A 27,571-nucleotide genomic window follows, 5' to 3' on the forward strand; every position below is an offset into this window, starting at 1 on the left:
GGTCCATCCATGCTGTTGGAAATGTAAGATTTCATTCTTTTTTATGGCCAAGAAATATCCCATGGTATACGTGTACCACAGGTTTTTTATCCACTTGTGTACTGATGGGCATCTGGGTTGTTTCCATATCTTAGCTATTGTGCATAAATTCGTAAAAATTAGTGTTTTAGGTTTCTTCAGATATATACCCAGAAGAGGAATCTTTGGGTCATAAGGCAAGTTCCATTTAAAATTTTTTGAGGTAACTCCATACTGTTTTCCACAGTGGCTGTACCAGCCTGCATTTCCGTCAGTAGTGCGCAATGGTTCCCCTTTCTCTACATCCTCACCAACACTTCCTTGCGGATTTATTGATGATAGTCGTTCTGAGAGCTGTGAGGAGGTGTCTCAAGGTGGTTTTAGTTTGCGTCTCTCTGATGATTAGAGATGCTGAGCATCTTGTCATATGTCTATTGGCCATCTGTATGTCCTCTTTGGATAAATGTCTGTTCAGGTCCTCTGCCCATTTTGTAATTGGAATTTTTTTTTTTGATGTTGAGTTGGATGAGCTCTTTATAAAATTTGGATATTAACCCCTTATCGGATCTAGCATTGGCAAATATCTTCTCCCATTCAGTGGGCTGTCTTTTCATCTTATTGATGGCTGTGTGGTCGGACCCCCGCAAACAGCCCGTCGATCCCTGCACTTCCTGTGTACCGTTCAGTTGTTCCTCACGTTCACGTTTCCCATCTTAATCCCGTGTAGATCTGTGGTCTGCGACTTGAGAATGGGCTTGACCTTGCTTGACGTTTTTCAGTACTTGAGGAAAACAGTCTTGTGGCATGTGGAAGTGATAGGAACTTTAAGCGTTGGTGCCCAATAAGGACTTTCATCAGGACAGGACGTTCCTTCAGGTGCTGCGTGAGGCTGCTTTTGTGTTACAGCACAGAGGGGACAGGTTGAAGCCTAGTTTCCTTGCTGACTCTTTACAGAAGTCTGCCAGCTCTGCAAAATGGAGTGGCTTGGGCTTCAGGGACATCTAGGGAGTCCTGGATGTGACAGAAGAGGGGAAAGGATGTAACAGGAGAGTTTTGAGGTCTGCAAAGATGAATTTCAATGTTGCCCTAGGCTGTTTCTGGCAGGATATAGAAGTGCTTTCTGTTTTTGTTCTATCAGTCCAGTCAAATCAGTAGGCAGGGCTTATGGGTTTAAATAACAACCAGTGATTGTTACTTTAATCTCTGAGCTTGGGTGTATTTTAATAGTTTTTCTTAGTGACAGTGGTTAAACTACTGTAAACCACACATGCCAGTTTTTAATTAAATCTGCAGTGTTAGAATGAATCTTCTCACAAGTGTGACAGTGTGAGCTGCAGCCTCCCGGGGACTAGCATCTCGCTTCCTTTTCAGCAGGAGGCCCGGCTGCCGGACTCCCGGTGCGGTGCGCGCGCACACGTGTGCCAGGCCTCTCTGACCTGCCGCACGCGATCACGGGCAGTTTTCTGTGATTTCACTCAAACAGGACTCGCCGAGATCAAACCTGCAGATCTGTTCGAACTTGAAGGAGATGAAATTCTACCTTTTGTGTAATTCAAAGGCTTTTTTTAAGCCCTTTTTGTGTGTAATGTAACATTTCATTTATATGTTGTCTTCGGGGTATGCATTCCTACCTAACAGGAATGTCTAACGGCTGAATTTTAATTGTCCTCTTAAGTACTTTCTGCCTCCTGTGAATGAAGTAGCTAAGCTTTTTCAAGTCCTTGTGAATATTTTGTGTTAGTTTGGTTAAAGCAGAAGTGACAGCAACTTTTATTATTAATAACATTTGTAATATAGGAACAACTGACTGATCTCTACCAGCTATTTCACTGTCATTAATCATTACGCACGTTTAGCTGTGCTGTCTTGACGGGGACTTAGAGTTTGTAGACGGAGCACATTATGACTGCTTTGGATCTATAAGCCGAGAAAGCTTTCTTTCAAGGCTATTTAGACGGTAAAGAAGTATAGAAGAGAGTTAGTAAATTCTTTCCTAGTATTTACTGCTAGTGAGTAAAAGTTGTTTTGTCTTTCTCTGATGAAAGTTGTTAATGTATTATATCGTATAAAAATATGGTGAATAAAATATACAGCTATTTATTATATGGCTCTAGAGGAAAAGGTTTTCCCCCAACTCTTCTTAGAGGGATAAACACATCTAAGAAATAGTCTTTGCTCTCAAGAAATTTGAAATACAGTTAATCGGGCCGCGGCCCCTCTCCCTCCCACCCCCTCTAAACGTAACCATTTATTGTGCAGTGGAGAGGAGAAGTTAGTTGTCTGTTAAATGTCAGTCAGAAGACACCTGCATCGCGATGTAGGCCATTTTCATGGTTCCAGGTCCAGGATATGTGGACTTCGTAACGGCAGTGGGAGAGTTGAGCTGATGCCTCAGCAGCTCTCTTGTCAGGTGCCGCTGCAAAGTGCGCTGGTTCACCGCTCTCGGCCGCCGGGCGCCTGGCCCAGAGCATGGCTCTGGCGACGTTTGGGCCCCGTCACGAGCTGTGAACCCTTCCGATGCCACTAGTCTCATGGCTGTGTGAGACTTGAACTGAACAAGTGCAGTTAGTGAGCGGATGCTAGTTTTGCATGATGCCTAGAGATACGGAAAAAGAATAAGATAGTTTCTATTTGGGGGGATTCCTAGGCTAGCTGGGGAGGGAGACCAAAGGGAATATAATCTGGTGTGGGGAAGTGTTATTTCAGTCTTCTGGACTGAGTGCCAGTGAAGCTTGGATGGGAGCTGGTTCCCGGGAGCCGGGGTGGGGGGTTCCCCAGGGCTGAGAGTGAGGAGACTCAAGATTCTTCCAGGCGAGCACTGGGGGGGGAGGTGTATGTAGAAAGGGCATTCTGGTGGCGGGCGTCCATCTGAGCAGACACAGGAGGACGGGTTCTTGGTGTGTTCAGTAACCCACGGTGTGCAGCCTGGGGAGAGCAAAGGACAGTGATCACCATCCCAACTTCTTTTCTTTTTAAAATGACTTAATTTATTTGTTTTTAGAGAGAGGGGAAGGGAAGTAGAAAGAGAGGGAGAGAAACAGCAGTGTGAGAGAGAAACGAGGACCGGTTGCCTGTTGCACATGCCCTGGCTGGGAACTGAACCCGCCACCCGGGCATGTGCCCTGACCAGAAGTTGAGCCGGCAGCCCTTTGCTTTGCAGGGTGCTGGTGCCCAACCGAGCCACGCTGGCCAGGGCTTATTTTGTCTCTGTGCTGTAGCTACGAATCATTGTGTGCCAGGGAGACGTTGCCATGGTTATTCTTTAGTGGCTGTTAGTAGTTATTTGGATTTTAGGAATCTTTCGATTGACTTTGGCTCAGTTAAAAGTTTTTCTGTTGGTTAAAAGTGTAATAAAGGAAAAAGGCATGGTGCATTGGTGACAATTAACATGTAATGTTGGGAATCACTCACAGGACGCTTCAGGAGCTACTTGTTCTGTTGTTGGCATATCTGTTCCCTAGTCTTCCCGAGAGCAAGGCTGTGCCCTGTCTTGTTTAGCCTCCTGGAGTTTGATCCCGAAGCTTTTGCTGTGCTGGATACCAACTCTGAGGCAGCGGAACGGTACGATTTTAAAGAGTGGATTTTAAAGAGTGACGTCAGGGAATACCATTCACAGCAGGAAGGTGACACCTGTGTGAGAGGTAACTTGCAAAGGACCAGCTGGAGGAAGATGAAATTGACTTCTTTATCAAAGGTGCGAACGCAGGTTTCTCAGCCATCTTACTGGGAAGAGGAGGCCTTGCTGTAGGTTACCGAAGTTGTGGAGCTCTGCTTTTATTTGTGAGATTAAATAATACATTTCCTCTTCGTTGTGGAAATCGGGCTCACTCGTGGCATTCTTTGAAAGAGCTCTTGGGTATTTTCTTAGCATGTTAATGTTGCACTGTATTTAGTTAGTATCCTTACAGCTTTCTTGGGAATGTTCGTGTATGTTCTTCTATGGCATGCTGTCCCTAAAAATGGCTTGCAGACTTAACTGCTTTATACGGTTATCGAGCTTTTCCTTTATTTGGTCAGTCACCTCTGTGACATTGAGTCAAAGCTCCATGATCCACAGGGAGGTATCGGCAAATTATTTTATGTGTGCTTTCTCCATTTTTAATTGATTAATTTACACTCTGCCTCTTTCCCAAAACAAATTTGAAGCACCTGAAAAAATAAATAGAGTTGAATAAAATAAAAGATAAGGAGGGAGATTGGAGAGAAGGGAAGGCCAGGTGGGAAGAAGAAGGTTGGTGCTTAGAGTCACGTGGTGGGACCCACAGTGGTAAAGAGGGGCTCCGGGTTTGGCTGCAGCCGTGGCCCCGCCCAGATGGAAACCATCAGTGTGATGCATGGTGATTCCCCAGAAGCTGCAGAAACACCACATGGAGCACAAGTGCTCGTGGTCCTGAAGCTCAAGGAGGGAAGTGTCTCTTCCGGGCGGGAAAGGAGGGACAGGCAGGGTCTTCCCAGCGCCTGGGCAAGCCCAGCGCCTTAGGTGTCTCCTGGTCAGCAGCTCTGTGTAAATGCGCAGCTCCCTGATGCTCTGGCTTAATCCAGGGCGACAGGTGGGGTGTTGTGCTATTGGGTGAGAGCAACGGCAGAAAATTCGTCTGGACAGAATTAATCTGCAGGAATCTCTCACATTGCCCCACACAGCAATATTTCTTCTAACGTGGGAACGTGGCTGCTTCTCTGGGGAGTCGTGGAATGAGGAAGCTGGCCTGCATTAGGTGCTCTGTGGCACAGAAAATTCTGGCCTTCATAGCTTTGGAATGACAGTCAGTGCAGGCCCCCTCCTGGCATGAGAGGCATGTGGGGATGGCGATGCCTGGGGCCCGGCCCAGGCCCCTCCCGCCCAGGCGCACATTCTCCATGGGGGAGCGCATTCTCTCCTGTTTCTCTCATCTCCCTCCCCCATCCATGTAGCTGAATGAATATGCATACGTGCCTGTGCACACGTGCTCATGCACATGCTCACAAACACATGCACATACCCTCACACACACACCTACACACGCGGGGGCACACACATACATACTCTCCCACTCCACGCAAGTGTTGCCAGCTTCTCCGTATCTAGAGAATGGATCGGTTACTTGTCCCAGGCAGTCGGCCCTTCGTGAGTATCGCTTCTCGTAACTGTACTTTAGGTACATATGGGGTGACAGAACACGGCTGCATGCTCTGTCTGGAGCACGAAATGTAGCTGTTCCGTTTGAATTAAGGGCAGACCCAGAGGCACAGACAGTCCCCTGTTGGTGGGGTTTGGGTTGGCCCCGGGAGTGGAGGTGCAGAGGCCCAACTGCTGCAGCTGGAGCTGGCTCTGCCAGTGCTTGCCTGTGGACGTGGCAAGGTGCCGAAACCCCTCTGCTCCAGTTACCTGATCTGTACAATGGGCAGGACAGTCTGGCTTAGTGCGAAGATTAAATAACACCACAGGGAGAGGTCGGCAAGGACAGTGCCCCGCATGTAGCACTCAGCGTAGGTAGCTCTTTTATTTTGTGTTGTCAGTCAGGGAGCTGGCCCAGACAGGCCTAGCCCACCACCCCTCAGGAGTAAGTACAGGCCGTGTTCTGGACAGGACATTGGGAAATTCGGTTATTTTTTTTCTGGTTTGTGACAGTTTTGTCTTTTTTCAGAGAAACTGCGCCCAGGACTATCTTCCAGAGAGTCCTGGATATCTTAAAGAAATCCTCTCACGCCGTTGAGCTGGCCTGCAGGGACCCGTCCCAGGTGGAACATCTGGCTTCCAGTCTGCAGCTAATAACAGAATGCTTCCGGTGTCTCCGCAATGCTTGCATAGAGTGTCCTGGGAACCAGAACTCCATCAGGTAGTGCTCTTTGTCGTTACCTGTATGCCTCTCAGTTCACTTCTGCGTGCATGCGTGCCAGTTCTGTCCCGCTGGCCCGTCTGTGAGACGTTGTCTGGGCCTTACGTGTCCCCGGGAGAAGTACTCCGCGTACAGGGTGGTATAACATGTGATAGGACCTGCCTGCTCGGGACCTCTTAGTAGTAAACGTTTCATTTAGTTTCATTGTTTTAAGGAGTGACCCCTGTGTGTACTTTGGAGTCACACAGGCTACCGTTGCGCCACGAGGTCCTGCTTGTGTTTACTTTGAATAGGGAGCACAGTTTGTAAGCATCTAAGGTGACCTGTCTTAAGAGATCCTTAAGAGGGCGAGAAGTTGCCCACTTCATTTCCACCCACTTTATAATGTGGTTAAAAGCTGAGCAAGGGAACTGCTCAGCCCTGTGCGTGTCCTTTTGCATGTTACTCTCTCCTGCCAGAACGGAACACCTTCCCTCTTTGATTTTATGGAATCTGCTATTATTAAACATTTTTACCTGCGATGAAGCCGGAAGCCACAGAAGCATACTCGCCTTTCTTTCCTGAGCTCCATGCAGACGAGCCTCCAGGCCGCCCTGTCACTGCTGTGACGGGTGAAGCCGGCTGCTCCAGAAGCCACTTCAGGGACGCCCTGCGCTGCCTAGACAGTTCTGATACCTGAGGCTGCGATGTGATTAATGGGATTTTTAAGATGAAAGGAGAGGGGGGAAAAGCTAGGATTGTTTAACTTCAACTCTAAACCAAACTGCCATCCATTTGCAGATAAATGGATAGAAACAATTATAATCTTGATTATAATAGTCAACATTTTAAAAACGTAACGAGCCATGTGCTGGAAGAGTGGGCCAGAGGCAGGTGTCTTTTGTCCCTTTCTAGGCAGGGAGGCACTCTAGTGCGGTGGGGTGGGGAGGGGCAGAGCCTTAGAGCAGAAATGGGCCGTGGGCTGGCGGGTTATGTGAGCGCTCTGTTGCCTGACCGGGAGCCTGGGAGCCCGCGCTTAGCCCAGGCTGCGTAACCCAAGGGCTTGACTGGCAGTATCTTGTGTATCCTGAGCACAAACTCAAGTAGTATGCTGCTGTTTTCTATTTTTACCAAAGAAGAACTGCCGGTCAGGGATGCTGATGAAGGACTGGTCCACGAGCCCTTCAGTAAGAGCCCAGGGACGTTCTCTGTGACTCAGGTGATAGCTCAGCTCAGCAGCCGGCGCCGTCACTGTCCAGAGACGCTCCCGCCCCTGTGCGGTGAGACGCTGCCATCCCTGGACGGGGCCATTTTCTCCTCTGTCAGACGGGGCCGGCGGTGTCATCCACTAGGATTGTCGTGAGTGTTGAGCGAGTTTACTTCTGTCAAGTGCCTGGTGGTGCCCATGCACACGGCTCGGGCACACGCCGTGCGTCTGCCCCTGCTCGGGGAGCGACAGCACAGTGAACAAACGCTCAGGATGCTGCTCTGTTGGGAAACAATCTTTATGTCCTTACTTCTTTTTTGAGTGCAGAAGTGATATGTGTAAACTGTAAAAGCCCAAACATCACAAAATTAAGTGCTCTGGCAGCGGTCTCCTGGCAGGGCTGTGCTCCGGGTGGCCACGGTGTCTGGGCTGTGTGCAGCCTAGGGTCGGGTTGGAGTGAAAAAGAAAATTAAATCGTGTTAGTTTTCCTGCCTCTTCCGTTCTAGATTGGTATTTACTCACTGTTGATTTTAAAGGGAAATTCCATCCATCTGGGGCATTAGCTCTCATAGAAAAACATTTTCTAGTCAGAAACACAACAGATTCTGTACGGGCTTCAAGGCCAACCTTAAATGAAGCCCGTATTTCTGAGCCTGTCAAGTTCAGATTACAACCAAGGTGTATTTTTCTGGGTTTTAAGTTATTAAAGGGTTTGTCAAAAGGTGTGACACTGCTAAGGCTTAGACCTTGTCACATCACCTGTGTGAACACGCACTGCGTGTGGACTTGCTTATTCTCGGCCAGGAAATGTGGGTGGGGTCTGCTGCAGCAAAGAGAATGGTCGGAGTCCTATGAAATTTCCAGAAGCACTCAGAGAACACTGTTGAAAGCAGCGAGCTCTCCTTGGAAGTATATAACCCCCTGTTGCGGGGGTCGCTATAATGTTTCTGTAATGGGCCACCTAACGAACAGTTCAGCGTTGTGATCTCTGCCGGAGTGTCGTGCTCCCCCCTGGCAGTGCGAGAGCAGCTGCCAGGAGCACGTGGCGCGTGGGTGTGGCGATGTTCTAGGACCTGTGAAACCAGAAAACACTCTGACTCCAAAATACAGTGGAGGGACAGGCGTAGGGGGACAGTTTTAGCCATCACCCTTGAGAAGCGGGGGGGGGGGGGGGGGGTGCTGGGAAATGGAGGGAAAAAGGAGTCACTGGTTGTAAGCAGTTTCAAAATCGCCTCCGCCAAACTTGGATCTCAGGGCGCAGCTGGAGGCTCTGCCCTTGGCCCTGCCCTCAGAGCAGGGAGAGCCGCTGTGTGCTGTCGGCAGCCTGGTTCCTACCTGCGGAATTCTGGGAGTCCGACCGCCTCCTTTCATTTCATTCTGCCTCTGTGCATTCTGTCCAAGCTGGCAGTTTCGACCTGTGCAACGTTCTTGGAATCCCCGTGGGTCTCACATGGGGGTTCACGTTAGACGAGAGGGTCCACCAGAGAGCTTTCGTGGGTAACGCCATCTCTACTGCTGGTGTGTGCTGAGGTGACTAAGGGGACGGCCACCAGCACGGGCTTGGCCAGCTGCATCCATGGCTCTCTCCCCAGAGTACCCTTTTCCTGGCAGTCCTATAGTTTTGGCGCTTTTGCAGTCTGGGTAAGCTGAGAGTTTCCGAAACCGTGGAGACCTGATTCCCTCTATGTTCCTTCATTTATCTCTCCCTGTCACATTTAAGCAGCAAAAAGAAATCAGGCCTTCAACTAGTTGCTTAGAAATCTGTCCCGCTACAATAGCCAGGTTTACTGTGCATGTGTTTGGCCTCCACGCACAGTTCAGCTGGGCTTTGACGGCCGTGTAAGAAATATGGCCTTCCTCTGTTTTCAGTGACATGTTCCTCTTCGTGGCTGAGTCCTCACCTGCAGGGCCTTCCGTGCCCAGGTTTCCACCGGAGTCTGTTCAGGGTGATGTGGGCTTTCCTGTCACGCTCCTCAGAGTGCTCCCAGCCTCTGCCCGCTGTCCAGTTTCAAAGCCTCTCCTACCTTTTAGGTGTTTGTTACAGCGGCACCCCGCTTCTGCCACCCAGATCTGTATGTTCCCGTGGCTGCCATGACAAATGACTGAAACTAAGCAGCTTCACACAACACGGATTTATCATTTTACAGTCTGGAACTCAGAAGGTCAAATGGGTCAATGCGTAGCAGTCCACCTGGAGGCCTTTCCCAGCCTCAAGAGGCTGCCTGATTTCCTCGGCTCAGACCCCCGCCCCTGACTCCGACCCTCTGTCTTCCTCTTATGAGGACCCTGAGACCCCATCAGCCCCACCTGATACCCCAGGCCGCTCTTCCCTTCTCAGCATCCTTAATACACCCCTGACTGTGAAGTCCCCTTTGCCCTGGGAGGTCACACAATCACGGGCTCGGGGAGCCCAATGGGGCCCCTTGGAGGACCTTGTCCGGCCGGCCACAGGAACTGTCACCAGTAGGTTCAGCGCTGTTTTTGGACCATTTGACATGCAGGCTTAGGAAGGTGTCTAACTTTGTCTCTCTTTACAACATGGTACAGGAACTTGGATACAGTCGGCGTAGCTGTGGACTTGATTCTTCTTTTTCGGGAACTGCGAGCGGAACAGGAGGCGCTGCTGACAGGTAACTGCAGTACGGTTTGTGAGCTATTTATACCTTTGAGAGGGGTTTGAGTACCAGCCCTCTGAGTGTTACGTCATTCATTACAGCAGATGCTCTGTGCTGATACAGGGCGATGTTGCTGGTGATGTTAAAGAGGTGTTGTAGGAAAAGGTGCAGCAAACTGCTTGCTCATCTCTGTTGTGGGCTAAGTTGTGTTCCCCCAAATCCACATGTTGAAGTCCTGACTCCTGGTCCCCCAGAATGTGACCATATTTGGAGACAGAACCTTTAACAAGGTAACCAAGGTAAAATGAGGTCATGTGTGTGGCCTAGTCCAGTGTGACTGGTGTCCTTGTAAGAAGAGGACATCAGGACACGGACACATACAGGGAGGACCATGTGGGGACACAGGAAGGAAATGGCCGTGTGCACACCGAGGAGGGAGGCCCAACCCTGCCCACACCTTCCCCTCCGTTGTGGTGCTTTGTAGTGCGGCTGGAGCCAGTCACACAGGGCAGGTCCTGAGGGAGGTACTTGGTATGGTGGGACAGTGACCACAGGGGACAAAAATCCCTGCCCTCAGGGTGCTGACATTCCGTTTGAGGAGAGCCAGACACTACCGATGCCAGAGAAGGAAGTCTGGAATGCCACCGGTGCAGCGGGAGGTCAGCTCCGACTGTTAGTGGCTGCCCTTGGGGGCCGGGGGGAAACCGCGCTGCTCGTTCTGAAGGCCAGGAGGCTTTCCTGGACTTGTTTGGGTGTTTTTGGTTCTTGACCTGTTTGCATCAATATTTCTCCTTTGAACTTGGGTTATTATCTTAACATTATATTTAAAAAACATAGAATTTTAATATATGATATCTTTGTCCAAAGAATTGAAATACTTTATGGGTAAACTTAAGGCATTTAGTAAGAAAATTTCAATGTAAATATCTGGTTTATAAGTAGATATAGTTAATTCTTTTTAATAAAGAAAGTATAACATAATTCAACAAATACTTCTTTAAGTGAGACATCTCCAGCTATATTTTAAAGGATTTGAGTTATAAACTGATTTATTCAGTATATGTAGTTCTTAATGCCTACACTTACGTAAAATGAGGCATACTTGCCTTCCTGGGGATACACAGGCTGCTGTGTCTCCCTTCACAGGCAAAGAAGCTGCAGCACAGAGTGAACCGGGTGAAATCTGGGGGTGGGGGCTGCCTGGCTCGGTTTAATTCTCATTCTGTTCTGTGATGTCTTATTATTTAAAGCTCATTTGTTAAAATTCCCACATCTTTTTATATGATTTAGAATTCTTCCTTTGGGAAATCGTAATTGTTTTTGAATTAAGTTATCTAAAAATTTACAAAGTGTTTGTAAAACAGCAGTAAGTTTTCAAATATTCTCAAGAAACTGATAGGATGTAGGGTTAGTTGTAAAGTGTTTTAAAGATGTTATAAAGTTATTTTTGTTAACTCCACTTCATAATAAAACGGAAGCCTCAGTGCTCAACTTGGGGAGTTAAAAATCAGCCGTAAGAGGCAGATTTTACTCCCTTGCATGGAAAGGCAGCTATTTTTGGAGTCTGTGTGTGGCATGGCGATTCAGAGAGAGCTCAGAATGTACTGCGTTCTGTAATTGCTGACAACCACTCGTGTGGTGGATGTGTGTCCCTGGCAGCCCGGTGGAGCCGTGGTGGGCAGTAGGTTTCTCCTGTGACGATGGGCCCCGAAATAAGACCCAGAGGAAGTGCCCTGCGAGCGAACGCTGTGATTAAATAGCCATCAGCCGGGCCGGGCGCCCCACTCACGCACGCAGACACTCGTTCCCTGAAATTGTCCCCTGTCTCTTGGCCTCCTCGGCTCTTCCCTCTTTTCTCCGGTTCCCCAAAGTACAACACGCTCTCTTGTTTTCCATCTGCAAAACATCTTCCCCGATTCCATGTCCCCCTCAGTCCATCTTCTTGGTGCTCTGCGCTCTCCCACGTTTTGTTGACACCAGATCCATAGAAGATAAAATTAACCACCTTTAACTGTGGCATTTTAATGCATCCACAGGGTTGTACACCCGCCACCTCTGTCTAATTGCCGTATTTTTGTGCCCTCGAAAGGAAACCCTGTGTCCCTGAGCAGCTGTGTTCCGTTTGCCTGGAGCCCCGGCAGCCACCAGTCTGCGTTTTGTCTTTGTGGATTCACCTGTTCTCGATATTTCTTGAATATGGAGTCACGGAATTACAGGATCTTTTTGTCTGGCTTTTTCCCCTTAGCACAGTATTTTTTGAGGTTCATTCATGTTGTAGCATGTATCAGAACTTTATGTTTAATGCCTGAAAAATATTCCATTAAATGCTCATGCCACATTTTCTTTACCCGGTCATTTGCTGATGGATATTTGGGTAGTTTCCGCCATCCAGCTATTGCGCCACCTGTAAGTACATGCCTGTGCCCGCACTTGTCTGAGTACCTGCCCTCGGCTCCTTTGAGTATATCCGTGAGAGGGGAGTTGCTGGGTTACTTTTATATGTACGTTTTTAAGGAACTGTCACACTTTTCCACAGCAGCCAAACCATTTTACATTTTCACCCACTATGTACAAGGTTCCAGTTTCTCCGCATCCTGGCCAAAATTTGTTTCCCTTCATTTAGGTTATAATCACCCTGGTGGATATGAAGACCTGGAAAGTTGAAGGTCTTTGGAAGTCCCCTAATGATTAATGACACCGAGTGTGTCTTGTGCTTGTTGGCCACTTGTTAATCCTCTTTGGGGAAATAGCTTCTCAAGTCCTCAGCCCAGTTTTTAATTGGGCTCTTTGTCTTTTTCTACTCAAATTGTAAGAGTTACTTTTATATTGTGGATACTAGGAATTATGTGGAATTTATAGATTTGTGGGGGGAGAGGTGCCACGTTGTGGGCACTCTGTCTCCCAGTCTGTGAGTAGGGGGCATCTGTTTATTGAGGTCTCTCATGCTTCAGCTGTGTCCATTTCCAGTAGAGACCCTGTGTCTGTAAGCAGAGTTGGAGGCTCCCCTGAGGCAGGAAGGAAAACAAGTTGAGTTTTCTCACCACCTTCTTGAAAAAGGCAGCTAATGATATTACTGAATTTTATTTGGAATTCAATAAAATTTGGATTCAACAGTGAAACTTAAAAAAAATATTTATGGTGTGTTAGTTCGAACCTGATACAAATCTTTTAAGCGGTATTCTGGCCCCTAACGAAGTGCCCGTTCTACTGTGCCGTTCTCCGTGAGAACCTTGTTCTCGGGAGGCTGTGAACAGGCTGCCTGTGCCAGTTTTTCGTTAACCACTTTTGAGGTAAGAACTATAATTACATTGTCAAAATAATATTTAGAGTATTATTTTCAGAGAATAATTACAGCGGTGTGACGAATATATTATGCTCATCAAATTTTATGTAAACACAAGCATGAGTTATTTTAATTGAACTATTGGTGTTATTTTTGGCCTTTGCTCTTTTCTAATCTGTAAAAATAATATTGGGATTTTTGAGGGGCTTTGTAACATCTGCAGCATTTACATAAAGATCATTTGATGACCTGTTTGGTAAAAGTAAACTGTCATTTGTACTTGTCCGGCGTTTTCTTCTCGCATTTCTGGGACGTCTCTGACCCTTTTCCTCCCGGGACGGCGCTCCGGGGCAGAGTGCCCGCTCTCAGTGGCGCGGGGAGCTGTCTGGCCGGCCGGCTCTCAGACCGGCACACGCGCTTGCCCCCTTCGTGTGTTAGATTTTACAAGGTTTGAGTGTTCATACTCTAAATACTCAGTAGAAATATAAATGTTATTTAAGACTGTAACATCTTATGATTAAACATGAACAGCTTTTTATTGTAAACATTTTATAATTTTATTATAGAGTAACTTTTAAAAGTTCAGGAAAGTCCAAAGAAAAGCAATCCTCATTACCTGTGCAGGCTACATTAAATACACACTTGACTTGTTTTTTAGTCATTTTTCAGTATTTGTACATATGGGCATGTGTGTGCGTGTGCAGTTCTGTATCCTGTGCCTTTGTTTTCAATTATAATACTGATTTAGTTTTGAAGTTCTTGGCTCATCATTTTCTTTGTACACTTCTTTTAATTTCAGTGTTCTGATTTTTGGCCCCAGTTTTGCACCTCGCTTTGCACTACCAGTTGTTGGGTTAGTAGTAGGATTGAGCGAACAGCGTGGTGCGGGGCGCACCTTGTCTTTTGGGCCTCACAGCTGCTCTGCCCAGACGTTCTGGAGCCAGCAGCCAGGCTCTCGGCCACAGGGTGTGAAAGACAGGCCCAGACCCTGCGGAAGTCCGAGGTCAGAGGACGGAGGTCTGGGGCTAGATCAGTAGGCTGGCTTCTCTCTTCTAGCAAAGTGGAAATCTAGAAAGTTTAAGGTCTTTGGAAGTTTACTTGCCCCAAAGAATGTCTCCTGGCCGATGCCTGTTGGGGCAAAGTCTTTCATTTCATCTCAATCCTCTGACGGCTTTTGACCTCTTGTGATCAGCTGTAAGCCCCGTCCCCAGGAAGGGCCTCTTTGCCAGCTGTACTTAAACCACTAACGAGGGGCATGTCCTGAATGAGTGACTGAACTTTGGTCTCCTCTCCTGTAAAGGGGGGAGACTATTGATACCTCCCTCATAAGGTTGTCATGGGGTGCAGGGGGACGGCGTCCACAGGGAGGGACCACGACTCGGCATGTGCTTCGAAGTGCCCCAAGACATTGGCCTGCTCTGCCGGGGCTGATCGCTGGAGAAGCCCGGAGGTGACACTAGGGAACTGCCAACCACGGAAGCCTGGGGTGCGGCAGGGGTGGGGCTGGGGGAGTGGGAGACGGAATGCTGCTCCCCCGAGTTCGTCCCGCCCCGCTGCTGCCCAGGCTGGCACTTGAAGGGCCCAGCTGTCCGTCTGCAGAGTAGGCACTGAAGGGTTTATTTGGAGCCGAGAGGCCCTTACTGGTAACATCCTGCACGCGGTCTGAGTATGAGTAACGGAGCTCCTGGAGTCGGGGACAGAGGGCTGTACAGAGCCTTGGGCTCCTGTGCGCTGCAGCAGACCAGCACCTTGCTCTGTCTGACTGTCCTTTTGCTGGGCTGGGGGGTGTGGAGCGGAGTCCCAGGCCTCTCCCGTGGGGTCGGGCGCTTCTCATCTGTGTGTGTGTGCCCTTGCCTTTTGCCTCGTCTGTCTAGTTTTATTAGATGGTTTTCAGGGTTTTGGTGTTTTGGCCTATTTTTTTTGTTGGATTGCTTGTCTTTTTAAATGATTTCTAAGAGCTCTTTTAATATATTCTGTGTATAATCCCTATTTCAGTTACATGTTCCGTCTCTTTTCCTAGTCTGTGCATAGTTTTCGTTCTTGTAGCTTTAAACTTCGTGGTACCTTTTGAGAAAAAAAATGTTCTCAACTGTAATGCAGTCTATTAATACAATATGGTTTATTAATGTTTTTCTTTATGGTAGCATTTTATGAGTCTTACTTAAAAATAGTTCTTATTCTAGTTTTTTTTTCCTTTTTTTTACTGTTTTATATTTAGGTTAATACATGGACTTGAATCTTCTCTGTGTGTGAGCAGAATCCAATTTTCGTTTCTCCTACTCACACCCCGTTGTCCCAGCCTTGTTTTTGAAAAGACTCTTACTTACTACCTGCTGTTTCATCTGCCGTTAACTACATATCAGCAGAGATTTGCGTCTGCCTCTTGCTCTGTTTTGTTCTGTTGCTTTGGTTCCCTGCTTCTGCCCCAGTACCGCACTGTCTCAGCGCAGCTGCTCCCTGTCCCGTGAAAGCAAATCCTCTCGCCTCTTTGCTTCGAACCGCATCTCAGCTCTGCTTGGCCCTTCGTACCTTCACACGGATTGTCACATCATCTCAGATCACACACTCATAAGCTAGACACATCCTCTGGTGTGTGAAATTATGCACACACACACCTGTTGTGATTCAGACTGGAACGGTGCTTAATGTAGTTCTCTAATCTGTAAACAGGGTATAATTCTCCACTTACTTCGTTCTACTTTAATATCAATCTTATTTTTAGAAAACTTTTTAGTGGCGTACATTTTTATTTGTATTTTTGGTGCTTTTATAAATGGTGTCTTTTCTTGATTTTTGCTCATTTTCTGTGTATAGAAGTATTATGCATTTTTAAATATTGACTTTGCACCCAGCACCATTTATAAGCTCTCTTATTAATTCAAACAACTTAATAGCTTTAAAATGTATTTTTTACGTAGACTGGAAATGACATTTCATCTGTTGGGGGTAAAATGGCAGTTTAGCTTCCTTTCCGCTTCTCGGGCCTTTTGTTGCGTTGTGGCGCCGACTGAGGTGTTCAGTGCAGGGCCGGCTAGGAGCGTGCAGGGCCGGCTAGGAGCGTGCAGGGCCGGCTAGGAGCGTGCAGGGCCGGCTAGGAGCGCTGGCCCAGGCCCCTTCTGCCCGCTCCCTTCAGAGGGAGCCCTCTTGTTCTCTACAGCTGGCTGTTAATTACCGTGTGCGGTATGGGGGTTTTTTTTGTTGGTACCTCTTTTTAGGTTAAAGAAGCCTCCTGTTCTCTGATGGCTAGGAGTTTTTGCCTTGTTTTAAATTGTGAATTAGTGTTAAATTTCATCGAATATGTTTTCTGCAGTATTTGAGATGATCATGTGGTTCCGTCCTTTACAGGTTAATGTGGTCGATCATACATCGTGATTTCTCATGTTAAAGTGGCTTTCAGTGCAGGTACGAGTTCTGCGCTGTCACATTACGTATCACGGGTGCATTTGGTTGGCAGGTCATTTAGGACCGTCAGTGCTACTTTCCTTTCCGACCACACTGCCCTTATTTTATTCTGACCGGGGTCTCACAGCTGCGCCAGCCTCATAAAACCGGCTGGGGATGCCACTCCACCTTTTAGTGTTCTCTGGGAGACGCGGGTAAATTGGAATTATTTTTTCCTTGGGTGTGAGCTGGCCACATTCTAGGCCTGGTGTCTTCTTTTTGAGGAAATATTTTGGGGATTACTAATTCAATTTCCCTAATGGTTAGAGGACTCTTCAGGCTTTTCCTGAATATTCTACAGAATTTTTTATAGAGTCAGTTTTTGTTAGTTATATTCTAGCGTTTTGGTTATTTTATTTAAATTTTCAAACAGTTCAACATGATGTTATTTGTAATATCTTAAGATTTTCTTTTTTTGATGTCTTCAAGATCTGTGGCCATATGCTCTTTCATTTCTGAAAGTTTTTCTCTGTTATTGGTGCCTTTTCTCTCTTGAGTGATCTTCTCAAAGGTTGATCAATATTTGGCTTCTTGAATAATCAGTTTTGGGTTTGTTAGTATTCTCTGTTTTGTGATTGTTTTTTATTTTAATACTTTCTCGCTTTCATCTTTACTTTCTTCGTTTTGAAACTATTTTCATAGTTTCTTGAAAAGAATGCTTAGCTCGTTTGTTTTCGTCACTCCTCTTTCCCAGTGCAGGTACTCTAAAGCTGTAAACTCCCCTCTGTGTTCCAGGTTAGCCACGTCTCAAAAGTTTCGGTTTGTAGTATTTTTGTTAACATTTGGTTTGCAGTGTTTTACTTCCCTCGTGATTTCTTTTTTGCCCCCAGGGATTATTTAGAACTGTATCTCTTAGTTGTAGACCATGGGGTTATTCTAATTACTTGGGGGATTTGTTTCTGTAGTATAGTTCCAGTGTGGTGAGTGAACTTACGTATCAGTTTACAACTCATTTGGGAAGCGCTGTCTGTTCCTCTAGCAGGTGGTGAAACGTTGCTGGTGTGCCCAGTGCCCTTGAGGGGGCTGTGTATGCTGCAGTTGTTTAAATTCCCTTTTTATTAATAAAATACCCTTTGACTTCCAAGTGGCGCTTCTGCAGATCATGAGGTGACACTCATCCCACATTGGGTTGCTGCCGTCGCAGCTCCAGAGTTGTGATTCTCCATGATTGTGTGGCCTTGGTCGAGTTCCGGGAGCCTCTGTGTGTCTTGGTCTGTCCTGCTCCGTGGTGCGGATTCACACAGTGAGCACTCGGAGTGTCCGTGTAGAGTCTCTGACCACAGGACCAAACACATGTTTTAATTTAAAATCTGAAAATCTGACTTTTTAAGCCAGCGTGTACCAAGTCCATGCATGATGCGTGCTGGTTACACTGGTGGCCAGGTGGGCGTTTCGCGGGTCCCGGCGGCACACTCAGCACTTGCAGCGAGTCACACCCAGCCCTTCAGGAGCCCTGCGGGGGAGACGCTGCCGCCCCTGTTGTGTGATGAGGACGCGGGGTCCTGGGAAGGTTAGGTAACTTTGCAGGTTCACGTTAAGTTGGGAATTGAGCTTATGTCTCCTTTTTCTTTTGGGCCCCTAAACAGTTTTATTTTGCTGTTATTCTTCTTCTTTTTTAAAAAAATAATACCTTATTTTTCAGAGCAGTTTTAGGTCACAGCAGAATTGAGAAGATACAGAGATTTCTCGTGTCTCCTGCCCCCACACCCGCACAACCTTTCCCGCCGTCAGCACCTGGCCGCAGAGTGGTTCCTTTGTTACAGGCGGTGAACCCACACCGACATGTCATTGTCCCCCGGAGGCCATAGTCTGCATTAAGGACCACTCTCGGTGCATTCTGTGGGTTTGGACAAATGTGTGATGACGTGTGTCTGCCATTGTAGTGCAGTAAAGAATAGTTTCCCTGCCCTCTCCTCTACCTGCTCCTCCCTCCCTCCCCTAACTCCTGGCAACCACTGATCCTTTGACCATCTCCACAGCTTTGCCTTTTCCAGCATGTCGGAGGGTTGGAATCACAGTGTGTAGCCTCTTCAGATTGGCCTCTTTCACTTACTCATATGCATTGAAGTTTCCTCTGTGTCTTTTTATGGCTCGCTAATAATTTCTTTTTAGCCCTGAACACTGTCCCATTGACTGGATGGACCACAGTTTATCCATCACTGGCTGAAGGACCTCTGGCTGCTTCCACGTTTTGGCACTTACGAACAAAGCTGCTATGAACCTCTCATGTGGGTTTTGTGTGGACGTAGGTTTTCAGTTCCCTTAGGTGGACACCAGGCAGGATGATCGCTGGACTGTGCACGAAGAGTGTGTGTCATTTTGTAAGAAACCACCAGACTCTTCCACAGCGGCTGCCCTGTGTTGCGCCCCGCGTCCCCCCCCCACCCCCACAATGAATGAAAAGAGCCCCTGTTCACATCCTCACGAGCATTTGGTGTCGCCAGCATTCTAGATTTTGCCCATATTTTGCATTTTTATTTGGTGAAATATACTAAACATGTCAACAGGGTTGTTAATAAATAATATTCAGATCTTTTAAATATGCTGGTGTTTTTGCTTATTCTGGCAGTTACTGAGAAAGGTGTATTATAAATGTCCATTTTAATGTGGATTTTTCTCTATGCTCCATACTTTGGTCAGTGTTACTTTCTTTCATTTATGTATTTGAGGCCGTGTTACAAGGTCGTTCCAATTTAAAATTGTTACATCTTTCTGGTGAGTTAAGTCATTCTGAAATTACTTTTTACAGAAATCGCCAATAATGCTTTTTTGCCTTAAGCATTAGCCTTAAGGTTTATTACGTCTGATTTTTAGTGGTCTGTGATGTTCTTTGCAGGCTGGTATTGGCCTAGTATATCATTTTTACCACACTTTAACTTTAAAAGCTGTAGTCTAAGTGTAGCTTTTTAAAAACTGGGGCATGTACTCCAGTATTTAGTGTATTCAGTAGTCACCTGTATATTTGTGTTTACATTTACAATCTTTTTAAAGATCGGTTAAAGTTAGTGAACTTGGCTGAGTGCTCTGTTTTGGTAAGGCATTGTAACATTAATGTCATGCAAAGTTGCATTGTGGCGAGAGAACTTTGTAGTTACAAGAAGCTAACAAATTTTCTGTTTAATCACATTGGGGATATTTCTTGTTAAGATGTATTTATTCTTTGTGTTAAAATTATTTTAATCGTGTATCTTGTTTGCTTTGCTAAATCCTCAGCTTTTCGCTGTGGCCTGCAGTTTTTAGGCAACATCGCCTCGCGGAACGAGGATTCCCAGGCTCTCGTTTGGGTGCACGCCTTCCCGGAACTCTTCCTGTGAGTATGTTGCTAAGAGTTTTTCTGACTTCTGAAAGACAGTGGCTAATATCATTCCATTTAATGAAGTTCAAAAACAGGAAAAACGAACCTTTGCTAGTAGAAACAAGGATTGTGGTTCTCCTGGGTAGGCGGTGGCGGGTTCAGTACAGGCTGAGGGGGGCATGTGGGGTGGTCTGAGAATGCCCTGCAGCCTGATCTGGGGGCTGGTTACAGTGGTGTGTACATATCTAAACATTTATTGATTTTTGATTTGTGCCCTTTGTTGTATGTCAGTTTCACTTTAAGAAAGTAAAAGTTTGGGTTAAAATGAGAAATACTGTTCTAATGGACACGGTAATTTATAAGAAAAAGCTGTAATGTTGAAGTGTGGGTGACGAGTCAGTCCCGTGTTCATTGAGCCCTTCCCGTGTGCTCATCACGGTGCTGCACGCTTTGGTCAATGTGGAGAACTGTTGGCGTGCGTCCGTTCACCTGGCTCTGTCTCCTCCTCAGTTGTGTGTGTGGAGGGAAAAGGTAGGCAGGGGACAGAGTTGGGATGGGGAGGGGAAAAGCCCTGTTGGGGAGCAGAGGCCTGGCTTCTAATCCGGCTGTGTTGCCACCAAATGGGGTGACTTTGGTGGCAGCACAGAACAAGCAGCAGAATAGCAGCTGTTGCTTGGAAGCCCTGAGCCGGGCCTGTCTGTATATTTTCCCCGTTCTGTGCACAGCCCTGCCGGGTAAGTGGTGGCAGGTGAGTGGACAGATGAGGGAACCAATGTGGGTGCTGGTCATTGGCAGAGCCGGGTGTAAACCCCACGCGTCTCTTGGGTCCAGAGCCCGCACTCTTCACATACCTGCTGCCTGCTCTCTGCTGCCTTCCCTGGTTGCATAGGTGTGTCTCGGTCACCTGTAAAGCAGAACTCCCATGTTACTTTTGGCTCACTGAGTACAACTGCCACTCAAGTTCCTGCAGGTAATTGGAGCCGGAGGCACCTCTGTGTCCGTTATCTTTATGATTACTGTAGTTGAGCTTAGGGGGAAGGAAAGAATTGTGAGATTCAAGCTACAGAAATAAAAATTACTTATTTTTTGGAATCCATTCCTCTAAAAACATTTTGGGTGCTTAATACCTGCCAGGTTCTGAGCGAGATTCGTGCCATACGGGCAACTTAGAGATACTTTAGTACTCCCAAAGAGCTCGTGCTGTGGTGGGGAGGTAAGAGACAGGCGCACGCATTGTAGCCCAAGAACTGACCCAACCAGATAAACACGGGTGTCAAGGAAACGCAGGCGAGGGGCCCTTGAGCAGGCGTAGGTTGCGTGGTGCTTCCCTTCCGTTCCCTCAGCCCCAGAGGCCCTGTGAGGTAGGCTGAGCAGGTCTCAATCCTGTGTTCTGTTTTTATATCAGAAAGCCCACGGCGTGAGGTCCGGTGACATTGCTCCCGATGGGTCTCGGAGACAGGTAGAACCAGATTTGAATTCCAGCTTTGGCTGGTACTGGCTTTGTGTCTTTGGGCAGCTGCAGTCAACACATCCTTTATCTGAAGTATAAGGCTAATAATACCTTCTCCAGAAGAAATTAGGGAGTTTAACCGAATAACGAAATCCTGCCATTGTCCATGACCCATAACAGCATCGGCAGTAGCTAAGGCGAGAGCTTCCCGAGCGCGCGAGGCGATAGGTAGGTGGGCCAGGGCTGACCGGCACTGGGGCCCCTGCCTCCAGAGTTGACTTCCTGCCGGGGTGCCGCCTTCCCTTAAACACCCTGTCCTTCGTGGCTGCTGGCGGATGCTTTGTGCTGTGACTCATTTTACACTTGCTGTTTTTACAGTAAGTAATGTACTTGTTTCAAAGTGTTGGAATTCTTCATTAAATCCTTAAAAATTCAGTACCTACTGAATTTGTTAATAGGATCATTATTATGTATGTGCTGTAGTCATATTTTATTGTGTTGTTAAACTGCGCTAACACTTACTTCTTTATTTGGAAGGTCTTGCTTAAATCATCCAGACAAAAAAATTGTTTCCTACTCGTCAATGATTTTGTTCACATCCCTTAATTCTGAAAGAATGAAAGAGCTGGAAGAAAACCTCAACATTGCGATCGATGTCATAGACGCTCACCAGAAGCAGCCTGAGTCAGAGTGGCCGTGAGTACCTCGTTCGGGGTTTGATTGCTGAAGGGCCTTCGGACAGATCGCTTTCCTCACAGAGATTTTAAGTAAAAACTTGGATTATAGGACTTGGACAGCAAGGTAAAACAGCGCGTGCTGACAAAGCAGGAAGAGTTTCTCAGCAGACCCTGGGGGCTCAGTGAGGGAGGTGGCCGTGGGGGTCCCCGGAGGACGAGGGGAGTGCTGGAGCTGGGGGAGGCGGGGGCACTCGGCGTCCGAACAGCACAGCGCGCAGACACGCAGACCGGACCTCAGACCTTGGTGGCTGCAGTGGGGGGTCCGTCGGAGCGTGGGGGTTGGTGTGTGTTGCGGGCATTGTGTAGATGAGGAGTTGGCTGCCGTAGTGGTGGGTGGTGAACACACTGCATGTAATTTCGTTCTGTTTAAATACACGGAGGCTTGTTTTATGGCCTGACATCTGGTCTGTCAGGAGAACGTTCCATGTTCTTGAGAATACCGTGCGTTCTGTTTTTGGTGGGGTGTTCTGTAGCTGTCTGTCAGGTCCAGTTGGCTTAGCGTGTCGTTCAAGGCTTCTGTCTCCTCGACGGCCTTCTGTCCAGTCATTCGTTCCTGAAGGTGGGCTGTTTCCTCTTTTCTCCCTTTCTGTTCCGTTGGTTTTTGCTTCGCTCCTTTCAGTCCTTGTTGTCAGGCACGTGCGTTTGTAATTGCCCTGTCTGCTGAGGGATGGACGCTTTCCTCACTCTAAAGTCCATCAGGAGTAATTGTTTTTATTATGAGTGCTCTTCTCCTGTTCCCTTTAAAATCTATTTCTGTGTCTGGTTTTCGCGCAGTGGCTATATGTGGTCAGGGTTGAGATTGTCTCTGCGGGGAGCCTCGAGCTGCCAGGGGTCCCACTTGCATTTCACAAGTGAGGCATGAACTTGCCTCGTTTTGGCCTTTTAGTGTGAATTTTCTTGTTCTGTTGAAATTATACCTGATTTTAAAATACTTTTTACTTCTGAACATTTGTTATACTTGAACTACCATTTGCACCCAGACAGAAGTTGGTACAAAAATAATTATGTAATTGTGCTTGACTCAGAAAACTTCCCTCCGAATCCAGTGTTTCTGACACGATGGATGAATCACTGGAGTCCGGTTCCTAAGAGAAACTCCTGTAGCGGGATTCTGTTTTCATTTGCTACGTATCTTGGATCTGTATTTTAACCATCTGGAATAAAGGGCAAACGTTGTAAAGGGCAAAATATAAGATCTCCTTCAGGTTAGCTCAAGTTCAAGTTATCAAAGTCACCAGATGGGGTCAGACAGGAACAAAGGACGGAGCCTGGTGGTCACGTGTGTCTCTGCAGTCCGTTCACTGAAAGCTGTGACTTCTGTGAAAGGAACTCTGCGTCTGGTAAACAAAAATGGGTCCACAGACTATCCGAGGCGTCCAACACAGTTGTTACTCTTTGCTGTTAAATGTGCACCCACCCCTGAACACGGAGAGAGAAAACCCGGTTTGTGCTCTCCCACCACCCAACGTGTGAGAGCCGACGGAGCGCAAAACCGTGCGGTGCTGGAGTTCGAGGGTTCGGTGTCTTTTCTTGGAAAGGGGCAAATGTGAGGCTCCAGTGCCTTTGGGTCTTTTTGTTTTGGTTCACACAGGAAAGCGTAGGCAGGAAGGCTTTGGCACCGCTCAGTTTGAATTATTGGGATAATGCCCTTCTAAAAATGCTTATTTCTCTCATTTGTGGGTGTAAAGGATGTGTTTATGTTCTTAGATAACCTGGCTGGGTCCAAGGGTTGAATTTTGGCATTTGAGTCCTTCAGAACTGGACAGCCCCACGGTGGTAGGTTAGAGAAGTGTGGGCGGGTCCCTGTGGCATTACCGGGGTGGCGGGTGGATGGTGCACAGTGGGACCACTGCCTCATCCACCCCTGTGATGGGAGGGTGTGGTGTGGGGGCATCTCGTTTTCCTGGCTGCCATCCTGTGACTGTTTTGCTGCCCTGTGCAGATGAGAGCCCTGAGCCTCAAGGTCAAGGTCACCCAGGTTGACCAAGGTCTCAGAACTAGTGTAGAGAAGAGGCAGGGTTGATGGGCCGCACTTCAGGCTTCCGCCTTTATACTCTGTTATGTATTCTGAGAATGACCAATTATGGGAGGAGGCCTGAATTCAAAGGTGAGGTATGAGCTCTTTTAGTTTTGGCCTCTTTCAGTGTAAACTTTTATCACAGTTTCCCTACAAAAATGAATTTATGACTCTGAGTGGAGTATTACTTTTGAGTCATATTTGGTTTATCTAGTTGATTTATTTTGCATGACAAAATTTCACTCCCAGATTGCTATCTCCTTTGCTCTAGGGGTGTTTCTTGCCCTATGCATATAAATTTTACTGTTTCCTTACCCATAAAGATATTAAGGAGATACACATAACTGTCCTTCCTCTTGCCATTTGTTGCCCCCTTCTGTCCCTCACGGACCCTTATTTCATAGCACTTAACGCCAGTCTGCGAGACTGGGCTCCCTGATGGGGGGTTGAGTGTTGTTTGTTCTCGGACCTTCCAGGGGACAGTAGCTGGCATGTGTGTGATAGGGCATGGCGTTGTTCATCATTCTCCTGAGTCTTAAGTGCCAGGAGCCTGGCTCAGAATGCGCCTGCACAAAAGGGAATTTACAGGCTTACGGAACTGAAAAGTCCTAGAGTTGTTGGGTTTTTAGGCACAGTGGGGCTGAGGGACGCACTGGCACTGGCTCAGCTGTGTCTTGCTCTGTGCCGGTTGCACTCTCGGACCCCCTTCCTGCTCCTTGGCTAGCGCCTGCTCTTTGCATCTGCCCCAAGTTGCTGTGGCCCGTGGCCAGTCTTCAGATGCTTTCTCTGTCATTGCTCATTCCGGCGTGGCCTTACCTAGTTCCACAGCTTAAAATTCCTTTCTAAGTTGATGATTTCCAAGTGTGTGCATCTGGCCTTGACCTCTCGCCAGAGCTCCAGACTTACATGTGTGCCTTCCTGTTGCACACTTATAAGCGACATCTCACACTTAGGAAAGCTGTGGGTTCCCCGCACTGTCAAAGCCTGCTGCTCTGCCAGTCCTTACTGGTTCCGTGACCGGTGTCTCCAGTCCCCCTGCGCTGAGTTCAGGACCCTGCTCAGGCCCTGAGCCTGAGTGTCAGCTCTGATTCCCTGCTCTCCCTGGCTCGCGCTCATCAGTGCCGTCTGCACACCGTGTTCCGAGGTCACCTGCCACAACAACTCGAGGCCCCGTCATCTCTCCTGTAGACAGCCTGCCGCCCGAACTTTCTCACTTACCTTCCTGCCTGTCCTCGGGCCCTCTGCATCGCCACACAGCACCCAGGGCGACCTTTCAGAAGGCGGCTGTAGAGCTTGCCACTCTCTGGCCTAAAGAGACCAAGGAGCAAATTTGAAGCACCATATTTTGCCATGTATACTGTGCACTTTTTTGCCCAAAATTTTGAGAGAAAAATAAGGATGCACATTATATACGTGTATAATGATTACACACCCTGGGCAGAATCCATGTATGATGCGCAGAAAAACATGGGTGCGCGTATCACATGGCTAAATACAGTGCGTGTCCTGTCCTGACTCTTGCCTCACCTCCCGCCTTGCTCTGACCGCCTTTTCCCTTGCTCCTGCCTTCCAGCTGGTCCCACCACCTTTCTTTGAAGGCCCCGGCTGTGTTCTTTCCAGAGTCTGACCCTTGCTCTTCCGTCTGCTCAGCATGGCCCCCTGCAGGTCTCTGCACAGCCGTCTCCCCCGGGCTCCACTCCCGTGCGTCCTCACAGAGAACTTCCCAGCACCTGACAAGAACTGCTGTCCCTCTGAGCCGTACCAGGGTGCTCTTCTTGTGACTTAACAGCACTCAACATGACTGAAAGTTACATATTTTACTTGTTTTCTCATTTGTGTGTTGCTGCCATGTGGGACTAGCACCACAGTGCTTGTAATTGGTTGTGAGAACGTGTCGGCAAACTAGGGTCCATGGCCAAACCCAGCCCACGGCCTGTTTTTATAAATATGTTTTTGTCGCCACACACCATGCTCATGAGCTTCTGTATTAACTGTGGCTACTTTCACACAGGCTCAGGGGCAGGGCCTTTGGCCCACATGGCCTGAAGTATCACTCTGGGGCCCTGCATGGAAAAAGTACCTGCTGTGCCGTCTTTGTAGGCTGAGTTGGGTGACTGGTGGTGTCCTTGGCTTTCAGTTCCCTCAGGCTCACGTGGTTCCTGGGGCCCTTGGAGAGAGACTCCCAGAGGGTCCGTCGCAGTCTCCCTTCGAGCCCCGTGCACGCCCACCTCAGAGGCACTGTGGCTTGGCTGCAGCCTCCCGCAGCACGGCGAGTCCCGCGGGGTGTTTGGTTTCTCGTGCACGCCCAAGTCGTCTACACCGTAGTCTGCTCTGTGTGCTTCTCCAAATGTCTGCCCACAGTTCTGGCTTGCGATGGATACGGGATGCAACCTGTGATTTTTTTTGCTCGTACATCTTTTTGTGACATGTCGGAATACTTTGGGATGTAAGGAAGTATTTTTTCTTTGTAAAGTTTAGCTGACAAATGTTTCGAGAAGTTTGGGAGTTAAAAACAGAGAGATACTCTTCGGGAGAAGTGTTAACCCGCCAGATCTCTGCAGATCTTTGCACAGTGTGCGAGCGGCCCTCGTTGGCTCACATCCTCACCCCAGGCCCGCCCCTTGTCCCGGGGCCCTGGGGGCCACCTGTCGGCCTCTGTGGTGGAGCTTTGGGGGCCATGTGGCTGATAACCCCTGCTGGCAGGTTTGGGCTCACTCTTGAAAGAAAATCTTCTGTTATTCAAAGAAGGAAAAAGGGATCTTGGGCAGGAAAATATTGGCAGCCATCTACAGGAACTCAGTAAATGATGAATGAATGAAAGAATCATTTTCATTGTCTGTACTGCTTTCAAAGTTAAATATTGTTTAATTTCTCTTATTTGGTTGGAGTTGCGTTCTGATGTCACTACTAGAAGCAGGAGGAGCAGGACCCTGGCGTGGATACTGAGTCCGGTGCCGCTGCCCGTGGTGCCAGCTGAGACGCAAGCCCAGCTCTCTCTGACTCCAGAATCTGCACTCTTCACCCTTAGAGCAGCTGCTGCTCTGCCAGCGGGCAGCGGAGGCAGGGCGGTGGAGACGCTCCTGCGTGGGACGGCATTCCGGCTGTGCCTCGCGTTCAGCATCTGGGGGATTCAACTAGTATATTTTCAGAGATTTCGTCCCTTTTGTTTTCCGTCTGAAGAAGCATTGTCATTAAATCATCAGACTCTTGGTGACCTATCTTAATGTTCCATTTAACCCGCTAAAAGTGGTACTTAACTAGCAGGAGAAAGAGGTTATTTGCTACAGCAGCTTTGTCAGCCTTGTCCAAGGGGCTGTATTAAGCAACTGAGGTTGGAGTTCCCAGATCTCAAAGCAACTAGGAGGGTGGCATTCATTTTCAAGAGTGTGTTTAAATCAAATTCTTTATTTATAATCTGAGGTGTAAAAACGTTTTCTAGGGTTTTGCAGTCAATGAAATTTATTTTATTTGTGTTATAAACACAGCTTTGACACTGTGTCCTTGTGTATGGGAATGGAGATAATAAATGGCTTTCATTTTTAGAAAATTTCCCTCCAGGGAACCCTGACGTTAGGGATGCCCCTGTTTCCCGACAACAGAGTCGCCGTTGCTGGTCTTTTTCTATGTTCTCCTTGATGGTCAGGTGGCTCTCACCACCTTGCATTGACACAGGAGCACTGTGCCATGGGCGCGGCCTGTCTCTGCGTAGGGGT

At 47.8% G+C, this 27,571-nt stretch overlaps 1 protein-coding gene across 1 annotated transcript in view; it reads left to right on the top strand.

The window, feature by feature from the left end:
* Positions 1-27,571, top strand: part of ATXN10 (ataxin 10) — a 134,583-nt gene that overhangs the window by 11,101 nt on the left and 95,911 nt on the right. Inside the window, exons 2-5 of the mRNA XM_053919704.1 lie at positions 5,643-5,834; positions 9,568-9,650; positions 19,573-19,669; positions 21,642-21,800. Coding sequence (XP_053775679.1) covers positions 5,643-5,834; positions 9,568-9,650; positions 19,573-19,669; positions 21,642-21,800 — 531 coding nt within the window. The remainder of the gene's footprint in view (positions 1-5,642; positions 5,835-9,567; positions 9,651-19,572; positions 19,670-21,641; positions 21,801-27,571) is intronic.

Source organism: Desmodus rotundus, chromosome 3 (genome assembly GCF_022682495.2).
Source record: "Desmodus rotundus isolate HL8 chromosome 3, HLdesRot8A.1, whole genome shotgun sequence".
NCBI lineage: Eukaryota > Metazoa > Chordata > Mammalia > Chiroptera > Phyllostomidae > Desmodus > Desmodus rotundus.